Source organism: Bos indicus x Bos taurus, chromosome 9 (genome assembly GCF_003369695.1).
Source record: "Bos indicus x Bos taurus breed Angus x Brahman F1 hybrid chromosome 9, Bos_hybrid_MaternalHap_v2.0, whole genome shotgun sequence".
In the NCBI taxonomy this organism is placed as follows: domain Eukaryota; kingdom Metazoa; phylum Chordata; class Mammalia; order Artiodactyla; family Bovidae; genus Bos; species Bos indicus x Bos taurus.
Window position 1 is genome coordinate 14992763 of NC_040084.1, and position 20174 is coordinate 15012936.

General features: G+C 40.2%; 1 protein-coding gene across 1 annotated transcript in view; it reads right to left on the minus strand.

The window, feature by feature from the left end:
• TMEM30A (transmembrane protein 30A) overlaps positions 1 to 13418 on the minus strand; it is a 46609-nt gene extending 33191 nt beyond the window's left edge. The window contains 2 exon segments of the mRNA XM_027550952.1: positions 12707 to 13057; positions 13059 to 13418. Of these exon segments, the coding sequence (XP_027406753.1) occupies positions 12707 to 13057; positions 13059 to 13229 (522 nt within the window). The 5' untranslated portion in view covers positions 13230 to 13418.
• Between the last annotated feature and the right edge of the window lie 6756 nt (positions 13419 to 20174).

Below are 20174 nucleotides of genomic sequence, written 5' to 3' on the forward strand. Positions count from 1 at the left end.
ACCTCCACCTCTGCTGCTACATACTTCTCCCTGTGTCTTCTCTTCACATCATCTTCACTCTAGGCCTGTCTTTTCTTACAGGGACACCAGATGGATATACTGAACAGGAGCCCACCAGAATAACCTCATCTTGATTTCATTTGCAAAGACTCTATTTTCAAATAAAGTCACATTCAGGTACTCGGACTTAAGGTTTCAACATATCTTTCACAAGGACACAATTCAATCTGTAACAGTGATATAATCATATCTAACTCCAAAATCGCTGTTCTTTGTATAAGACTGCTCCTGCTCCTACTGTACAATCATTTGGAAACATGGAAGTCAATTTAAAAGACATTATGTTTTTAAAATAAAATTGGCACCACTCGTGAATATGCTGATGTTTTAAACAGTACCAGCAAATCTTCATAGTTTTCGTCTAAAATACAGATTCAAAACAACAACATGGTTATGGCAAGGTGCCTGTCATTTCAGGAACATCTTAACTTTCAGAGTTTGAAATAGCATTTTGTTATACTAAGTTTCACACACAAAGTTTTTACATCTGGCATTTAATGCATTTTTACAAACAAAAAAGTATATTCCAACATGAAGTTTTAGTTTACCCCTTAAAACAATTACTGAAGTATCAAGTTATAAAAACTGCCTAGGACAGAACTGATGAAAATGGCTTTGCTAATTATGCTTAAATCTATACAAGAGGGTAGATAAAAGGAACAGATAAGCAATCAGTATGAGTAAACTAGGGCTTTTATTTAAAGGAAATACAGGTCTTTTCTACATAAAACTTTGTTTTATACAGTCATATAACTGATATTCAAATATTAGTGGCTTTTATCTTTGTCTCCAGTGCTACTTTCTGACAATAACCTCGTGCGGCCTCATATCATATTTCATACATTATAATGTACACACTATACATTTATTTCCACCCTCAAGTCCCATTTTCATATTCCTAGATGTATCCCTTTGGTTGAATTTCTTCCTTATCATTGGAAACTCTTACCATCTCCATGGTATTTCAAATCCATGGTGAGCTCTTAAAAATTAAGCCAGATATTTGTGACTTGTTAATTTGGGGGGTTACACTTCACTAAAAATTTCAGTTAAAAAAAAAATAGTCATGGTTCATTGACTCCCATAACCTCACACCCAACAGTGGTCTTCTGATGCCTATAAATGGTACCACCACTGTCCCAAGCATCCAAACTCAAAATTTTGGCATCATCTTTAGAATTTATTTTAGATCTCTATTAGATTCCAGGAACTATCTCTATTAGATGCCAGGATGATAATATATAATGGAAAAATACATCATTCGTGTCATAAGAGAACTTCCATAATAATGGGATAGAAAGTTATGTTAATTAGTAATTTAAAAATATAATTCAATAATGTTACGACAGATTGTAAGCTAGTCCTTATGAAAGCTGAGAGAAGCATCCATTTATTCAATATATCAGGTGGGATAGGAATGAAATTTGAAAACTGTGGTAGAACAAGAAAAGGAAGGACATTTCAGGTTTATCTAGCAACATGCCACATTTCATAAACTGCAATAGTCATGACTAGAGCAAAGGGCAGGGGAGTGGTAGGAGATGAGGCCACAGAAAAAGAAAGTAGCCTATCATGAAGAAAATTACATTCCATGTTAAGGGTCTTGAACATTATCTTGAATGCTACAGGCAGACATAGAAGAAATGTTAAGCAAGAGATGAAATATTCAGACCAGTCTTTTAAATATTCAGACTAGCCTGCACGCTTCTGGCAATAACATGCAGCAAGACTGAAGAAAATGCCAACTAGAAAAATAAAATGCTATTACAATAACCCAGAAATATATGAAAAACATAAACTAAGAAAAAGGCAGTAGAGATAAGGGGGGAAAAGTTTCAAAAAATACAGAGAAAGTAAAATCTACAGAAGTTAGTGGCTAGAGATAAGATGATGACAAGTGAGACTTTCAGGGTTTCTGGCTTGAAACCCACATGGATGGTGACTCCATTCACTGCACGAGAGCTGCTTTTCATGTTGTTAACTCAGAGGTCAGCTTCCAGTTTTCCGCTCACATGAACTAGTAGCAGCAGCCCTGGGCGTAGTTATCACGTGCTCTACCTTGAAACTGGTTTGCAGACCACCACATTTCCCTTGTTTTTCTCTTATCTCACTAGCTGTTCCTTTTCTATCTCCTTTGCTAGTTCCTCATGGCTCTCTTTGGATGTTCTTCCTTTTCTAACTCTTATAACTTTATTCTATCTTATGTCTCTATATATCATCTACACTGATGAAACCTCAAAATACTTAACCCCAGTCTCAACCTTCTCCCTATTTAGTTGTCTTCTCATTATTTCCAATTTGGATGTTTAAAAGGCCATCTCACTGTAACGAGTGAAAAACAGAGAACTCTTTATTCAGCTTCTAACCTCCCAAACCCTGCTATCACACTAAAACTGTTTCTATGGTCTTCCCCATCTTGATAAATTGAAGCCAAGTCCCCCTAAAACCGTGTTCCCTGAGTTTACGATTAATCAATCTCTCTATCCGAAACTTTTCCCTTTCTTGTCCCCTCTGACCTCAAGCCTGTGCTAGCTGAATGCTAATCAACCAGAGTCAGATGACTAAAATCACAGTGGTTGTTGATAACATAATTGCTGTACTAAAACTGCTGTTATGGACATGTGATTAACACACAAACTCAGGCTGTTTCTCCGGGACAAGATGAGCTTACAGATGCCTGAGCCACAGATCACGGGGCCAGAACACTGTAAACCAGAGACATCCTGACCCTCAAAACTGCAAATAAAGAAACGTCAGAAGATGACCGTTAATCTCGGCCTCTTTGTTCTTTTCTTTAAGAAATGCCCCAACTCACAGACCAGATTGGAGTGGCTTGTCCCCCACTCTACAAATAAAGCCCTACATTTTGCTGCAAATACTTGCTGTCAGTTTCTGCAACCTGGCATACAAACCCATGCTTGGTTACAAAATTACAATTCCATCATTCCAATGCAGACCAAAATATCTTCAAGTTAGATTTGATTCTACAATTTATCTCACACACTACACATCCACCGGAGAAGGCAATAGCACCCCACTCCAATACTCTTGCCTGGAAAATCCCATGGATGGAGGAGCTTGGTAGGCTGCAGTTTAAGGGGTTGCCAAGAGTTGGACACGACTGAGCGACTTCCCTTTCACTTTTCAGTTTCATGCAATGGAGAAGGAATGGTAACCCACTCCAGTGTTCTTGCCTGGAGAATCCCAGGGACGGGGTAGCCTGGGGGCTGCCATCTATGGGGTCGCACAGGGGTCACACAGAGTCGGACACGACTGAAGTGACTTAGCAGCAGCAGCAGCTACACACCCACATGAGAAAATTTTTTTGGCTCTACTTTAATTATACATCCTAAATCTAACTGCTCTTCACTGCAACCATTCTACAGTGGACACCATCATCTTTTACCATCAAAAACCTAGTCTATCCACCACCTGCTGCTGCTAAGTCACTTCAGTCGTGTCCGACTCTGTGTGACCCCACAGACGGCAGCCCACCAGGCTCCCCTGTCCCTGGGATTCTCCAGGCAAAAACACTGGAGTGGGTTGCCATTTCCTTCTCCAATGAATGAAAGTGAAAAATGAAAGTGAAAAATGAAAGTGAAGTCGCTCAGTCGTGTCAGACTCTTAGTGACCCTGTGACCTCAGCCTACCAGGCTCCTCAGTCCATGGGATTTTCCAGGCAAGAGTACTGGAGTGGGGTGCCATTGCCTTCTCCAACCTAGCATCAGCTTATTTACCCTCACTCCAACTTTATACACCTTTTGACTTCCTGCTACTACAATTTTGCTCATATAAATCTGCTTTCTTGGAATGCATCCAACCTCCTCTTTAGAAGTGCTATTTATTCTTCAAGTTCCAGCTCAAAGCCCACCTGAAAGTTTTCCATGGTTACTGGAGACACGTAATCTTGTCTTTCTTTGGACCTCTAGGGCACATTCTATCTGTGCCACTCATCCAGCAATGCTTGCAGTTCCTTTTATGTGTATGCTTCATCTCCTCCAAAAGACTCTGTCAGGTTTCTAAGAAGGGCTCACTACTTGGAAGAAAAAAAAAAAGGAGGCCCTGTCCACAAGCTTTTTTCTGTTGTATACTATACCCAGAGCAGCACTTTACATATAGAAAATGCTCAATGCTGATTAAAACTCTTGATAAATTTAACTCAGTCTATGAGTTTTTAATCATCAAAACCCCACTATATCCTTCATAAGCTAAAATTCAAAGGTAGCCTGGCCTAACATCCAAACTGTAATAAAATCCACTGGATACAAAAACAAAGTTTGTGAATATGCGAGTGCATGTATCTCTTCAAAATACTGATTTCATTTTCTTTAAAACATACCTAGTGGGAGTGCTTCACTTTCACTTTTCACTTTCATGCATTGGAGAACAAAATGGCAACCCACTCCAGTGTTCTTGCCTGGAGAATCCCAGGGATGGGGGAGCCTGGTGGGCTGCCGTTTATGGGGTCGCACAGAGTCGGACACGACTGAAGCGACTTAGCAGCAGCAGCAGCAGCAGTGGGAGTGCTAGATCTTATGCTAGTTCTGTATTTTAATTTTTTGAGCAACTAACATACTCTTATCCCTAATAGCTACACCAATTTACACTCCATTGTCCCTGTCCTTGTCCTCTATATCCTCACCAACACTTGTTATCACTTGTCTTTTTAATATGAGAGTAACTATAAGAAGTGATGGACCAACCCCACGTCCAAGGAGCTGTGGCTGCGCAGGCGCAGGAGGGCCTAGAGGAGCCATGAAATTAAAAGACGCTTACTCCTTGGAAGGAAAGTTATGACCAACCTAGATAGCATATTGAAAAGCAGAGACATTACTTTGCCAACAAAGGTTCGTCTAGTCAACGCTATGGTTTTTCCTGTGGTCATGTATGGATGTGAGAGTTGGACTGTGAAGAAGGCTGAGCGCTGAAGAATTGATGCTTTTGAACTGTGGTGTTGGAGAAGACTCTTGAGAGTCCTTTGGACTGCAAGGAGATCCAACCAGTCCATTCTGAAGGAGATCAGCCCTGGGATTTCTTTGGAAGGAATGATGCTGAAGCTGAAACTCCAGTACTTTGGCCACCTCATGCAAAGAGTTGAATCATTGGAAAAGACTCTGATGCTGGGAGGGATTGGGGGCAGGAGGAGAAGGGGACGACAGAGGATGAGATGGCTGGATGGCATCACTGACTCGATGGACGTGAGTCTGAGTGAACTCCAGGAGTTGGTGATGGACAGGAGGCCTGGCGTGCTGCGATTCATGGGGTCGCAGAGTCGGACATGACTGAGCGACTGATCTGATCTGATAGGAAGTGATGGACATGTTAATTAGCTTTATTATGGTGATCATTTCACAATGTATATCAATGTATATGTATCAATATATATAACTATATAAATATATAATTTATATAATCTATACAATTTTTGTCAATTGCAACCTCAATAAAATTAGGGAAGAAACAGCTTATACTTAAGGTAATAATCCATAACTTATCCTAGAAAGAAAGATGCTACGAGTAAGAGAGGAACTATAGTTCCCCTATTTTAAAAATTAATGCCTATTAAATGTCAAAAGCATAGAAGGCACAGTGCAGAATACAACAAGCTGGAGACCTGCCTAGCAGCTTAAATTCAAAACACAAAGAGCCAGAGGCAAAACAGAACAACAGATGGAGATGACTAGTTTAAGAGTTATCATATTTCTCAGCTCTGTTTTTGCTACCACTATAATTGTTCTCCTAAATCAAACTGACAATTCTTAGTAATTCTGAAACTGCATTCCATTCTTAAGAAAGCTGACTGGATTTCATGCAGTGGGAAAGGAGGACTTTGAAGGACATGCCATTTGTACCCTGTATAAGAGCTGGAGAACTTCCATTTTCGAATGTAAGTCTGACTTAAAAGGAAATCAATGTAAGACTTAAACAGGTCACTCAACAAAATGCTGAGTAATAAGGTAAACCATTCTAAGTATTAATTAGATTAAATTTAAAAACAACATTTTAAGTACCCTTCGAACTAATGATTTCATACTAAAGAATTCATCTTTAAAAGATAAAAATTAAAAAATAAGAAATAAATAAAAGAAATTAGTTGTCCTTTCTAGAGGCTCTAATGAAGACAAAAGGTAACTGAAGTAAAAACTTCAAAAGCAATTTTATTTAGTTGCTTAAACTTTATCTGTAAAAAGACATGGACAATAATATTACCTGTACCAAGATCAATGGTAAATTCAACTAAGGTATTCTACATTTATTTATACAAAGAATGTAGAATACAAGCAATAATCAGTAATCACTACACCTACCTTGAAAGATTATTGAGGATTAGAATGTATAAATTAAACACTGCTATTTTTGTAACAAATGTTAAATTTGCCAGTATGTTTCTTTAAAACTCCAAGTCAAGGACAGGAAGTTCTTTTCTGTAAAGGGTCAGAAAGTAAATATTTTAGGCTTTGCAAACTAAGAGGTAAATTTGAGGATATTATATAGGTTCTTATATAACAGATTTTAATTGATGGAGTTCAAAATATAATAACAAATGTGTACAATTTTTTGGTGACCCAGGTCTACAAGTAAGAATAAAATTATTTTGGGGAGATAACATTTCATATTATTGGAGTTCAAGGTTAGTGTCCTCTATCATCAAACTCAATTGCAAATGTCCATCTGTAAAACCATTCTCAGTTCCTGGGCTTCACAAAAATGGTTTGGCTAGCCGTATTTACTTTTTTTTTAAAATATAAATGTATTTATTTTAATTGGAGGCTAATTTCTTTACAATATTGTATTGGTTTTGCCATACATCAACCTGAATCCACCATGGGTGTGCACGTGTTCCCCATCCTGAACCCCCCACCATCCTCCCTCCCCGTACCATTGCCCTAAATGCTAAAGTTACAAGAGAAACAAATAACAGGAACGCTAAAAATCTCTTCATTTCCAAGAGTCAACTTCTAACCAACTGCAATTCATTTGTCTACTAAAATCTTTATAATTCTTAACATGAACTATCTAAATTTTAACAATCATGTCTACAAAGCAACTTATTCTTCTTTGACTCTTAGCTATGGGCTAAGTATAAACAAAGAATACTAAATACAGAAGATCCTTTTGAAATCCTTAAATCTAAGAATCTAAGTTGTTGTTTAGTTGCTAAGTCGTGTCCAGCTCTTTTGTGACCCTGTGGACGGTAGCCTGCCAGACTCCTCTGTACATGGGATTTCCCAGGCAAGAATACTGGAGTGGGTTCCCATTTCCTTCTCCAAGGGATCTTTCTGACCCAGGGATCAAATCCCAGTCTCCTGCATTGGCAGGTGGATTCTTTACCACCAAGTCACCTGGAAAGCCCCAAGAATTCAAATTACACAAGCATAAAATCAAAAGATAAAAATCTATTTTTGTCAGAAACTAAGGAAACAGAAAATAACCAGAATTACAGAGTTGAGGGTGATAAATGAAACAATAATAAGGTGAAGAGGAAGAGAATTAGGGTTTCTCAATCAAGCATGTTTGCATGGGGGTGGGAGTGCTAATCCACTAAAATTTGAAATGCAAATGTAGGTTGAACACAACACTTTGACAATATTAATTCTGAAGTAAATATTTAGTTCTAAATTTATGCTATCACTCCAAATAATGTCCTCATTTGATTCTAACCATTAATTTACAACTATATAACTTTAAACTGATAAACGTATGAAACTCCAAAAGTTAAGAATACTTTCTATCAGGGATAGAAGGGGCTTCTCTGAAAGCTCAGTTGGTAAAGAATCTGTCTGCTATGCAGGAGACCCCAGTTCTATTCCTAGATCGGAAAAATCCCCTGGAGAAGGGGTAGGCTACCCACTCCAGTATTCTTGGGCTTCCCTTGTGGCTCAGATGGTAAAGAATTCGCCTGCAATGAGGGAGACCTGGGTTTGATCCCTGGGTTGGGAAGATCCCCTGGAGAAGGGAAAGGCTACCCACTCTAGTATTCTGGCCTAGAGAATACCATGGGGGTCACAAAGAGTCAGACAGGACTGAGCGACTTTCACTTTCTTTTTCAGGTTAGCACTATTAAATTAACATCTCTGCCTCAAAAACAAGGACCATCAACTAGAAAAATATTACCTTTATGGTATTAATAGAGAGATGTTCCTGACTCTTACAACTGACACATTAAATACTTATTCCTTCCTGCTAATAATAAATGAAGATATTAAATCTTAGTTTTAATGAGGTATTAAATATTTAAAATATTTTCTTATGACTGAAAAAATTAACAACTTTAGTTTTCTAAAAATTTTATCTCATTAGATAATAGAAAATCTAAAACCCAGCTAAACAAGATATATAAACCTAATGAGAGGAGATAATCTATTTCTAAATACCTTTTTTAGGGGACTCCAACATGCTTTACAAGAGTAGTAACTTTTTGTATAATCCTCCCAGGAAAAAGATGAAGACCCATTGATTTTTATACCTAAAATGCCTGGATTTCTGATCTTAGCAGTTTAAGCAATATTACAAAAGCATTCTGACTGGACGAGTCTCCTTTGGCCTAGTAATTTGATAGAATACATCAATGAAAGTCCTTCAGTTCAGTTCAATCCGACTCTTTGCAAGCCCATGAACCGCAGCACGCCAGGCCTCCCTGTCCATCACCAACTCCCAGAGTCCACCCAAACCCATGTCCATTGAGTTGGTGATACCATGCAGCCACCTCATCCTCTGTCATTCCCTTCTCCTGCCCTCAATCTTTTCCAGCATCAGGGTCTTTTCAAATGAGTCAGCTCTCCACATCAGATGGCCAAAGTATTGGAGTTTCAGCTTCAGCATCAGTCCTTCCATTGAATATTCAGGTCTGATCTCCTTTAGGATGGACTAGTTGGATCTCCTTGCAGTCCAAGGGACTCTCAAGAGTCTTCTCCAACACCACAGTTCAAAAGCATCAATTCTTCGGCGCTCCACTTTCTTTATTGTCCAACTCTCACATGCATACATGACCACTGGAAAAACCATAGCCTTGACTAGACGGACCTTTGTTGACAAAGTAATGTCTCTGCTTTTGAATATGCTGTCTAGGTTGGTCATAACTTTCCTTCCAAGGAGTAAGCGTCTTTTAATTTCATGGCTGCAGTCACCATCTGCAGTGATTTTACAGACCAGAAATATAAACTCAGCTACTGTTTCCACTGTTTCCCCATTTATTTGCAATGAAGTGATGGGACCGGATGCCATGATCTTTGTTTTCTGAATGTTGAGCTTTAAGCCAACTTTTTCACTCTCCACTTTCACTTTCATCAAAAGGCTTTTTAGTTCCTCTTCACTTTCTGCCATAAGGGTGGTGTCATCTGCATATCTGAGGTTACTGATATTTCTCCCGGCAGTCTTGATTCCAGCTTGTGCTTCTTCCAGCCCAGCATTTCTCATGATGTACTCTGCATAGAAGTTAAATAAACAGGGTGACAATATACAGCCTTGACATACTCCTTTTCCTACTTGGAACCAGTCTGTTGTTCCATGTCCAATTCTAACTGTTGCTTCCCGACCTGCATACAGGTTTCTCAAGAGGTAGGTCAGGTGGTCTGGTATTCCCATCTCTTTCAGAATTTTCCACAGTTTATTGTGATCCACACAGTCAAAGGCTTTGGCATAGTCAATAAAAAAGAAATAGATGTTTTTCTGGAACTCTCTTGCTTTTTCGATGATCCAGCAGATGTTGGCAATTTGATCTCTTGTTCCTCTGCCTTTTCTAAAACCAGCTTGAACATCTGGAAGTTCATGGTTCAAGTATTGCTGAAGCCTGGCTTGGAGAATTTTGAACATTACTTTACCAGCGTGTGAGATGAGTGTAATAATTAAAGTCCTTAAAATTTTCAAAAATGAGAAAATAAGCTAAAGAGATATAAGCAACGTGTAGTATGGAAGTGAATCTTGCCAAGAACTTCTTACATATTTATTTTTAATAACCCTCAACTTTAAACTAGTGACTCACAAAGGGTGAGGAGCAGTCAGAAACAAGTATGTGTGCTTTGGGGAAGTTCCCCAGGTTCTTCTAGTAACTCCAGGCTCAATTCAGAACCAATTCTCTACATAATCAACAAATTTTTTAAAAATTTATTTGCACAATTGTATCTGAGCACTGGTACAAAATTCCTAATCATTCCTAATTCTCATCTCCTCTAGTTTCAAAGGTGATACAACTTGAATATGCAGCATTTTTCTTAAAATCACATTAAGTTGGAAGTCACACAATATTAAAGTTGAACAAGGCCTCTAAGGGATCATCTAGTCTGAATCTTTCAGCTCTTCAAGTGAAATGAAAACTGAGACTCAAAAATATGCCTAAGAGCACAAACTAGGGAGTAGAAGCTGGACTCTAATGCCTTGACTCAACTTCAGTGCCCTTCTAACTAGATCCAGCTACATCAGACTCTTCAGACAACTTGAAATCAGAATTACATACATGAGAATTATTTAAGAACTTTCCATTTCATCAACTAGTGTGAAGAACTTTATTTCAGAATCCAAAAGTTTTAAAGAAAGTTAACATTTACCTTCATAGTATAGTAAATATTGACAGAAATTGAGTTCTGATAATTTAGTAAATACTCATCATATAAATTCCAAACTACTGCTGCTTTCATCTTAATATCCACTAAAAACATAGATATAAGGATCCCAGTGCAGTGTAAAAGCATAAGACTGAAAATCAAGACATCCAAGTTTGGTTTCTGTCTCAATTTTACAATGCTTTTCTAGCTTACTAGCAAATACCAACCCCTCTGACTCCATTTCTCATCTCCTGATTAATGGACATCACAATATAGTAACTAGTGTATAAATGTAGTGCCAGGAATATTATCTATCTTGTTTCTAAATCTCACAGTTCACAAAAATAGGCATTATTTACCTATTTTACAAGTGAGGAAACTGAGGCTTAGGGAGATTATGTTTTCCAACAAACTGAGCCAGTTAATAGCTGAGCTGGAATTTAAACCCAGCTCTGCCTGACTCCTGCCTAGAGCCCATGGCCCTTGTATTACACCACTGTGCTCACATCCTGGTATGTGTGTCCTAATAATTAGGTTTAGGGCGTCCGTGGCGACTCAGACGGTAAAAGAATCCGCCTGCGATGAGGGACACCTGGGTTCGATCCCTGGGTTGGGAAGATCCCCTGGAGGAGGGCATGGCAACCCACTCCAGTGTTCTTGCCTGGAGAATCTCCATGAACAGAGGAGTCTGGCCGGCTACAATCCATGGGGTCTCAAAGAGTCAGACCTGACTGAGAGACTATGCACAACACAGCACAGCACAATACAGTTGGGAGAACACTAAGTACTACTACATCTGAAGGACTACTAGGAGATAAAAATGATAAAACAGAGCATTAGACTGAAAAAATATACTGTGATCCTTTATTATTAACTGAAAATGAACTTTCAGTAAAAGATTTTAAAACTATGCCATACACTCTTATTACTAACACAGAAATGCACACCTTGTACAACTAAAAATATAATGATTGTGCTTTTACAGGTAACACTGTTAATTAAATTGGAAAGTATGCCTATTCCTGCCATTGAAATAAAGTTGTTTTGAAAGCCCTATTAAATTGCATCCATAAATTTTAAAGTATTTAGTAAAATTAAAAAGGGAAAAAAATGACATAACTGATAGAAAAAAAGTGAGAGAATTTTGTACCCGTTCCTCCCCTTTCAAAGAGAGAAAAAATACCCTCAGATAATCAAGAAAAGAGGATGAGCAGATGTTTAATACTGGACATCTACACAAAGTATTTACATTCTGTACCAACCTATGTTCACCACTGCAGATTGTATGCAGATAACTATATTACGATGACGGTTTCTCTGACAGAAGTCAAGATGTTTCCCCAAGTTTCTCAATCATGCCTTATAACAGTAACACGTTCAGGAGATAATTCACAAATTACTCTCCGTGTGTGGTCACAGACTTTTTTTTTTTTTCAGTTTAAAATCTGGCGGGGTGGGGAGGGTTGAGAGGGGACGAGGGCGAATGTAGGGCATGATTATTAATCAATGTAACCTAAAAGTAAAACCGGAATTGGAGCTTCGTTACCTTCAACGGGTAATACGCCCTGTAAGTAAAAGCATCTGTGAGTTCAACGTGAAAAGTACTGTACACACTTCGGTCACACGTCCTAATACGTGATCTGCCACATGGCAACTTCTTTACATAAAAATCATCACTGCCTCTCTGACCCTGGGTCCTTTCCCCAACAACGGCCAAGGTGTTGATATCCGTGACCCGGGATAATCCCCACAGATAAGTGACACTCTGACCGTGACAACTCTCCTGGAGTTTGATCTCCATATAACTTCTTTCCACTTCTCCTTTTCTTTTCTTTTCCTTTTTTAACCTCCGCCCATCAAAGGGGCGTTCTTACCCTGACCCACACTGTGCATTACAAAGAGTCATTCCCTAACTGGATAAACAGCGAAAGAAAGCGCCGGCAAAACTGCAAATTCAGAAAAACCCGTAGGAAAAGAAAGAGGAAACTGAGGAAGACAGAAGGTGGGGAAGGGCAGGACCCGCCTGACCCCCGAGACCCCAGGAAGGAGGGACCCCGCTCCCCGGCGGCGCCAACGCGCACGGCCGTCGCCTCCCCTCCGCTCACCTCGATCTCGCGGATGTTGTTGGAGGTGACGAAGATGCCGATGCCAATGGGGATGAAGATGAGGCCGATGATGAAGAAGGTGGGCAGCACCGTGCCAGCCGTCAGGATGGGCTGCCAAGCCGGCAGCCGTTGCTGTTTGAAGGCCGTGTTATCTGGTCTCCGGGTCTTAGCGGTGCCCCCGGGAGGACACGGGGGCCCGCCGTCCACTTCATCCTTCGCGTTATAGTTCATCGCCATCGACCCCCCGGGCGCGGCTCCGAGACGCGCAGGTGGACGGCCCAGGGCACCCGCCTGCTGACCCTGACAGAAGACGCGCAGGCGCCGCCGCCGCCGCCGCTGTTGCCGCTGTAAAGGCGGAAGGGGCGGGACACCCTTCCGCAGACAGCCGCCGACCGGAAGCGAGAGTCGGTGGGGGACGCCAGAGGGAGGGAGAGAGGAAGGAGGGAGAAGACTGAGGGACAAGGGGAGGGGGAAAGGGAGGAGGATGGAAGGGGGAGGGAAAAGGCGGACGCACCTTGATCATCTGTCCTGTGACGACAAAGTGAAGGCTTCTATCCCCAGAGCGTGAAGCTACGTCGGCGCATGCGCGGCCCTGGGGAGGGTGGGGCGAAGAGGCCTCGGCGCTTGCGCCATAAGCGTGTCTTCCACTCGGCTCACGGAAGCTTCTGTTCGCACACACCTGTCCGCTCTTTTTGGTATCATGGCGACGGCTGTTTCAGGTGGTTGACGGATCCGCCCGGCCCGCACTGCTTCCGTCAGCCAAGGGGCGGATGGCTTCAACGCCAGCTAGGTGTTTCCTTTACTTCGAGGTCCTCTGTGAAGGGGAGCGCAGCATTGAAAAGGCCACACAGAGCCTGAACCTCGTGGCATTGGCAGTATTTGCTTGAGTTACAAAACCACGACTTTGTCTACTTAAAAAAATAAACCTCCACTCAAAGTGCGAGGATAAATATTAAGTGGGATGTATATGGTTGGTGACCTTTATGTTCTCAGGAATAAATCATGTGACTGGGTTTACCCTGTTATCACGCCTGTAGTTGCTCTGACTTGTTCCACATTAATGATCTATCCTATGTCCACGTTTATCTTTTGCATATTGATTTAAGTCTTAAAAAAATTGAGATATAGTTATTGTACAACATGAATCACAACTTTTAAAAGTTATGCCCCGTTCATAGTTATTAAAAAACATTGCGATATTCCCTATGCTGTAAAGTACACCTAATAATTGGTACATTTTAATCCCCTGCCCCCATCTTGCCCCTCCTCCTTTCCCTCTCCCCACGGGTAACCACTGGTTTGTTCTCTCTTTCTTGTTATATTCACTAGTTTTACTTTTTTAGATTATACAAGTGATATTATACAGTATTTAAACGTTCTGAGTCTGACTTATTTTGCTTAGCATAATAACTTCCAAGTCTGTCCAAGTTGTTGCAGATGACAAGTTTTCATTCATTTCTATAGCTGTGTAGTATTCCATTGTGTGGTGTGTGTGTATCAACTCTTTTCCATTTGTTTGTTGATGGACATTTAGTTTGCTTCCATGCATGCTAATCTGTTGTGTCCCATTCTTTGCAGTCGTATGGACTGCAGTCACCAGGCTCCTCTGTCCATGGGATTCTCCAGGCAAGAATACTGGAGTGGATTGCCCTACCCTTCGCCAGGGGCTCTTCCTGACCCAGGGATCAAACTGAAGTCTCTTACATCTACTGCACTGGCAAGAGGATTCCTTCTTACCACTAGGCCCACCTGGAATGCTGATATGCAATTGGGGTGCATATAGCTTTTCAAATTACTGTTTTCATTTGGGGAAGATAAATACTCAGGAGTGGAATTACTGGGTCATATGGTAGTTATATTTTTAATTTTTTGAGAACCCTCCATACTTTTCCCAACAGTGAATGTACCAATTTACATTCCTACTAAGTGCACAAGGGTTCCCTTTCTCCACATCCTTACCAACATGTATTATTTGTGGTATTGATGAAAACCATCCTGACAGGTGACTTCCCAGGTAGCTCAGCTGGTAAGGAATCCACCTGCAATGCAGGAGAACCCCAGTTCGATTCCTGGGTTGGGAAGTTCCATTGGAGAAGGGATAGGCTACCCGTTCCATTATTCTTGGGCTTCCTTGTTGGCTCAGATGGTAAAGAATCCACCTGCAATGTTGGAGACCTGGTTTCGATCCCTGAGTTGGGAAGATCCCCTGGAGGAGGGCTTGGAAGCCCACTCCAGTATTCTTGCCTGGAAAATCCCCATGGACAAAGGGGCATGGCGGGCTACAGTCCATCAGGTCACAAAGAGTCAGAGACAACTGAGCGACTAAGCACAGCACAGCACATTCTGTCAGGTGTGAGGTGATACCTCATTGTGGTTTTGATATGCATCTCTCTGATGATTTGTGATGTTGAACATCTTTTTGTGTGCCGGTTGGCCATCTGTGTGTCTTCTTTGGAAAAACATCTGTTCACATCTTTAATAAGTTTTATTAAAGACTTAATAATCCTAATAATCTATAGCTCTCATTTTACTTCTGATAATTAAAAAACTTCAATGAAGAATGACATTATTATAAAATGAAATTTTGTGCAGACACTGAAAAACTACCAAGGATTTAATGGCCCATGGAAATACGATACAAAAAGTGACTTAATCGTAATACCAAAGTAGTATAACTATATAGTATAAAAAGTAAATAGTAATAACCTCCACTGACTGGATGGAGAATGTTTTTCCTCTACTTCTTTGCAACCAAATTTTCTGCAGGAAGTATTTACTTGTAGAAAATAATTTTTAAATTATACATAGCCCATGTTAAATTGGCATCTTTGAAATCCAGAACAGAGAGTAAGTCACATCACTTAAAAAAAAAAAAAGTTCCCCAAACTTTACTTTCTTTAAGGCTTTGTCTATAGTTAGGCCTTCTGGAAGGTGAACTAAGGGAAGGGGAACTAAAACATTGCTTGGGCCTCATAATTTACAATTATATGTATTTTCAAAAAATGACTACAAGTTTCAAGGGATGAGCCAATCTAATATTTATCTGGCAGATAACTCATTTGCTCATATAGCAACATTTATCTCTCAAATAATTAGCATAGCACTGGTAACATAAGTTGATCTGTATGTTGCATTGATCTATGTAAATTTCCTTTCAACGTCAGGCACAAGTGGAAAAGATTCAGCTATCAAAGCTAATGGAGAAACGTTTTGCTAAGTTTTGTTGGCTTGTGTGTGTTGGTTGCTAAGTCGTGTCCAACTGTTTGCGACCCCATGGGGTGTAACCCACCAGGGTTCTCTGTCCGTGGGATTTTCCAGACAAGAATCCTGGAGTGTGTTGCCATTTCTTTCTCCAGGGTCTGTTGGCTTGTAATTATATATAAACAACATTGGACATAATGCAAAAATATAAAACATAAGGCAAGTTTTTTTCTCCCCATTTCTGCTTGCATCATTATACCCACTAAAAATGTGATAGTTCCTTAAGTCAGAGATCCCGAAACCCTGGTCTGCAGACTGATACCAGTCCGTGGCCTATTAGGAACCCAGGCCACACAGCAAGAGGTGAGCAACATGCAAGTGAGGCTTCATCTGCTGCTCCCCATTGCCTGCATTACCTCTGCCTCTGTCCCTGGAAAAATTATCTGCCACAAAACCCATCTCTGATGCCAAAAAGATTGGGGACCGCTACTTTAACTGTGTTGGTATTCCAGCGTTTTGTGAGACTGGTCAAGTATTTTGCTTTCAGAGTTTTTGTTGTTGTTGTTATTCTAGTGATCTGAGTGATCATGATATATTTTTTTCTGATATACTGGTTTTTATTTTTTTAGTTTTTGTTGTAGAAATTAACTTCTTGTTTTTTCTTTTCTAATTAAAAAGTCCGTTTTGACTGAAATATAGACCTATGTGGCTGGGTCCCTTGTGTTTAGCTGGGTTCCTTGTGATTAGCCAGGCCCCTTGTGATTTTAGTACCCCCTAACACTTAGCAACTAGAGAAAAATAAATTCTGGTTAGCCCTTGTTTGCAGAAAAGGCAATGGCAACCCACTCCAGTACTCTTACCTGGAGAATCCCATGGATGGAGGAGCCTGGTGGACTACAGTCCATGGGGTCACAAAGAGTCCATGGGGTTGCAAAGAGACACAACTGAGTGACTTCACTTTCACTTTTCACTTTCATGCACTGGAGAAGGAAATGGCAATCCACTCCAGTATTCTTGCCTGGAGAATCCCAGGGATGGAGGATTCTGGTGGGCTGCCATCTATGGGGTTGCACAGAGTTGGACATGACTGATGTGACTTAGCAGCAGCAGGCCTTGTTTGCTCACACATGTTGCCTCCTTGCTCCCTGCCCAGCACCCCTTGTTTTCATGATATAACTTTTAGCGGCTGAAATGCTATTTCTTGGTCAGGCAGGAGGAGATAACACCAGGGTTACAAGGAGAATGTATGAGTTTGTGTTGCAGAAGAAATGGATGACTTTAAGGAAGATATGATCAGCTGCTGGCACCCAGAAGTCTGGTTGCACCAGTGGTTTTCTGAGACTGAAGAAACATAGATTTCCCCCCTCAGTTCCCTAAAACCCCCTCTCTCTTGCTTGCTAACCATGTAAAATTCCCCCACTTAGCTTCTTTGTTAAGAGGAAGCTAAGCAATCTTGCTTCTATTGTTCTCAGTTTGGCCAAATCAAATAAACCTTTCTCCATGCACACTGGTGTTTCAGTATTTGGTTTGGGCTGCACATTGGACACCCAAGCTTGAATTTGAGAGGTTTGCCAACACTTGTATAACTGAAAGCTTTCTTACATTTTTAATCTAAAACTTACCTTTTCAGATGAGGTCCAAATGGTTGAAATAACTTTTCCAGACTCCTTGATATCGTTCCAGTTCCTTTTCCTCTACTATGCTCTGCCAACATAGTAGCTTTACCCACCTAGCTTTTTATTCACCACCACGTCATTATCTCTGTGTGTGTTGTAGATGTGTAAGATTGCCAATGTTAATCTCTAAAAGAGCTCTATTTAATTGGCTTAAAGAAAATTAAGTACTTATATAAATACTCAGAAATATTTAAAAAACTAACCCAAATGAACTTCAGGATCATGAGATCTAAGATTAATGATTAATGAAGGAAATTAAGTTGTTGGTTTAATTAATATAGACATGTCTTTAGAGTCATTAACATTAAGTATAATACTTTTATTATTCCTGTTGTTATTCAATAAGTCATGTCCAATTTTTTGCGACCCCTTGGACCGCAGCATGCCGCACCTCCCTGACCTTCACTGTCTCCCAGAGTTTGCTCAAGCTCACGTCCATTGAGTCAGTGATACCATCTAACCGTCTCATTCTCTTTTGTCCCCTTCTCCTCCTGCCTTCAATCTTTCCCAATATCAGAGTCTTTTCTAATGAGTCGGCTCTTCACATCAGGTGGCCAAAGTGTTGGAGCTTCAGCATCAGTCCTTCCAATGAATATTCAGGATTGATTTCCTTTAGGATTGAATGGCTTAATCTTTTTGATGTCCAAGGGACCCAAGAGTCTTCTCCACACCACAGTTTGAAAGCATTGGTGCTTCAGCTCTCAGCCTTCTTTCTGGTCCAGCTCTCACATCCATACACGATTCCTGGAAAAACCGTACCTTTGACTAGATGGACATTTGTCAGCAAGATGCTATCTGCTTTTTAATATGCTGTCTAGGTTTATCATATCTTTTCCTCCAAAGAGCAAACCTCTTCTCATTTCATGGTTGCAGTCACCATCCACAGTGATTTTGTTCTGGAGCCCAAGAAAATAATCTGTTACTGTTTCCACTGTTTCCCCATCTATTTGCCATGAAGTGATGGGACTGAATGCCATGATCTTAGTTTTTTGAATGTTGAGTTTTAAGTCAGCTTTTTCACTCTCTTCTTTCACCTTCATCAAGAGGCTCTTTAGTTTCTCTTCTCTTTCTGTCATTAGGTTGGTATTATCTGCATATCTTAGGTTGTTGATATTTCTCCCAGAAATCTTGATTCCAGCTTGTGATTCATCTAGCCTGGCATTTCACATGATTTACTCTGCATATTAGTTAAATAAGCAGGGTGACAATATACAGCCATGTATTCCTTTCCCAATTTTGATCCAGTCCATTGTTTCATGGCTGGTTCTAACTATTGCTTCTTGACCTATAGATTTCTCAGGAAGCAGATAAGGTGGTCTGGTATTCCCATCTCTTTAAGAATTTTCCAGTTTGTTGTGATCCACACAAAGGCTTTAGCATAGTCAATGAAGCAGAAGTAGATGTTTTTCTGAAATTTTCTTGCTTTTTCTATGATCCAACAGATATTGGCAACTTGAGCTCTGGTTCCTCTACCTTTTCTAAATCCGGCTTGTACATCTGGAAGTTCTGCTAGAAGTCAAATAAGATTTTATTATTCCTGTTATAAAATTTTCCAGCAAGGAAAATAACTTGATATGATGAAAGTATTAAATAAATTAAATATAAGTGAGATAACATATTGATTACAGATTGTAACATTTACTTACCTTTTAAGTAATGTGTTATAACTTTCTATATTAGCTTTTGAATTTTTTTAATATAAATTTATTTATTTTAATTGGAGGCTAATTACTTTACAATACTGTATTGGTTTTGCCATACATCAACATGAATCCGCCAAGGGTGTACACATGTCCCCCATCCTGAGCCCCCCTCCCTCCCCATACCATCCCTCTGGGTCATCCCAGTGCACCAACCCCAAGCATCCTGGGGCATGCATTGAACCTGGACTGGCAATTCATTTCATATATGATATTGTACATGTTTCAATGCCATTCTCCCAAATCATCCCACCTTCTCCCTCTCCCACAGAGTACAAAAGACTGTTCTATACATCAGTGTCTCTTTTGCTGTCTTGCATACAGGGTTATCGTTACCATCTTTCTAAATTCCGTATATATGTGTTAGTATACTGTATTGGTGTTTTTCTTTCTGGCTTACTTCACTCTGTATAATAGGCTCAAGTTTTATCCACCTCATTAGAACTGATTCAAATGTATTCTTTTTAATGGCTGAGTAATACTCCATTGTGTATATGTACCACAGCTTTCTTATCCATTCGTCTGCTGATGGACATCTAGGTTGCTTCCATGTCCTGGCTATTATAAACAGTGCTGCGATGAACATTGGGGTACATGTGTCTCTTTCAATTCTGGTTTCCTCGGTGTGTATACCCAGCAGTGGGATTGCTGGGTCATAAGGCAGTTCTATTTCCAGTTTTTTAAGGAATCTCCACACTGTTCTCCATAGTGGCTGTACTAGTTTGCATTCCCACCAACAGTGTAAGAGGGTTCCCTTTTCTTCACACCCTCTCCAGCATTTATTGCTTGTAGACTTTTGTTACTTATTGTTAACTTTGGTTAAGAAAATAAGCATTGTCCCACAATGACCTATGATCTTTTTGACTAAGTGTTTCGAAATCTTTTGATATT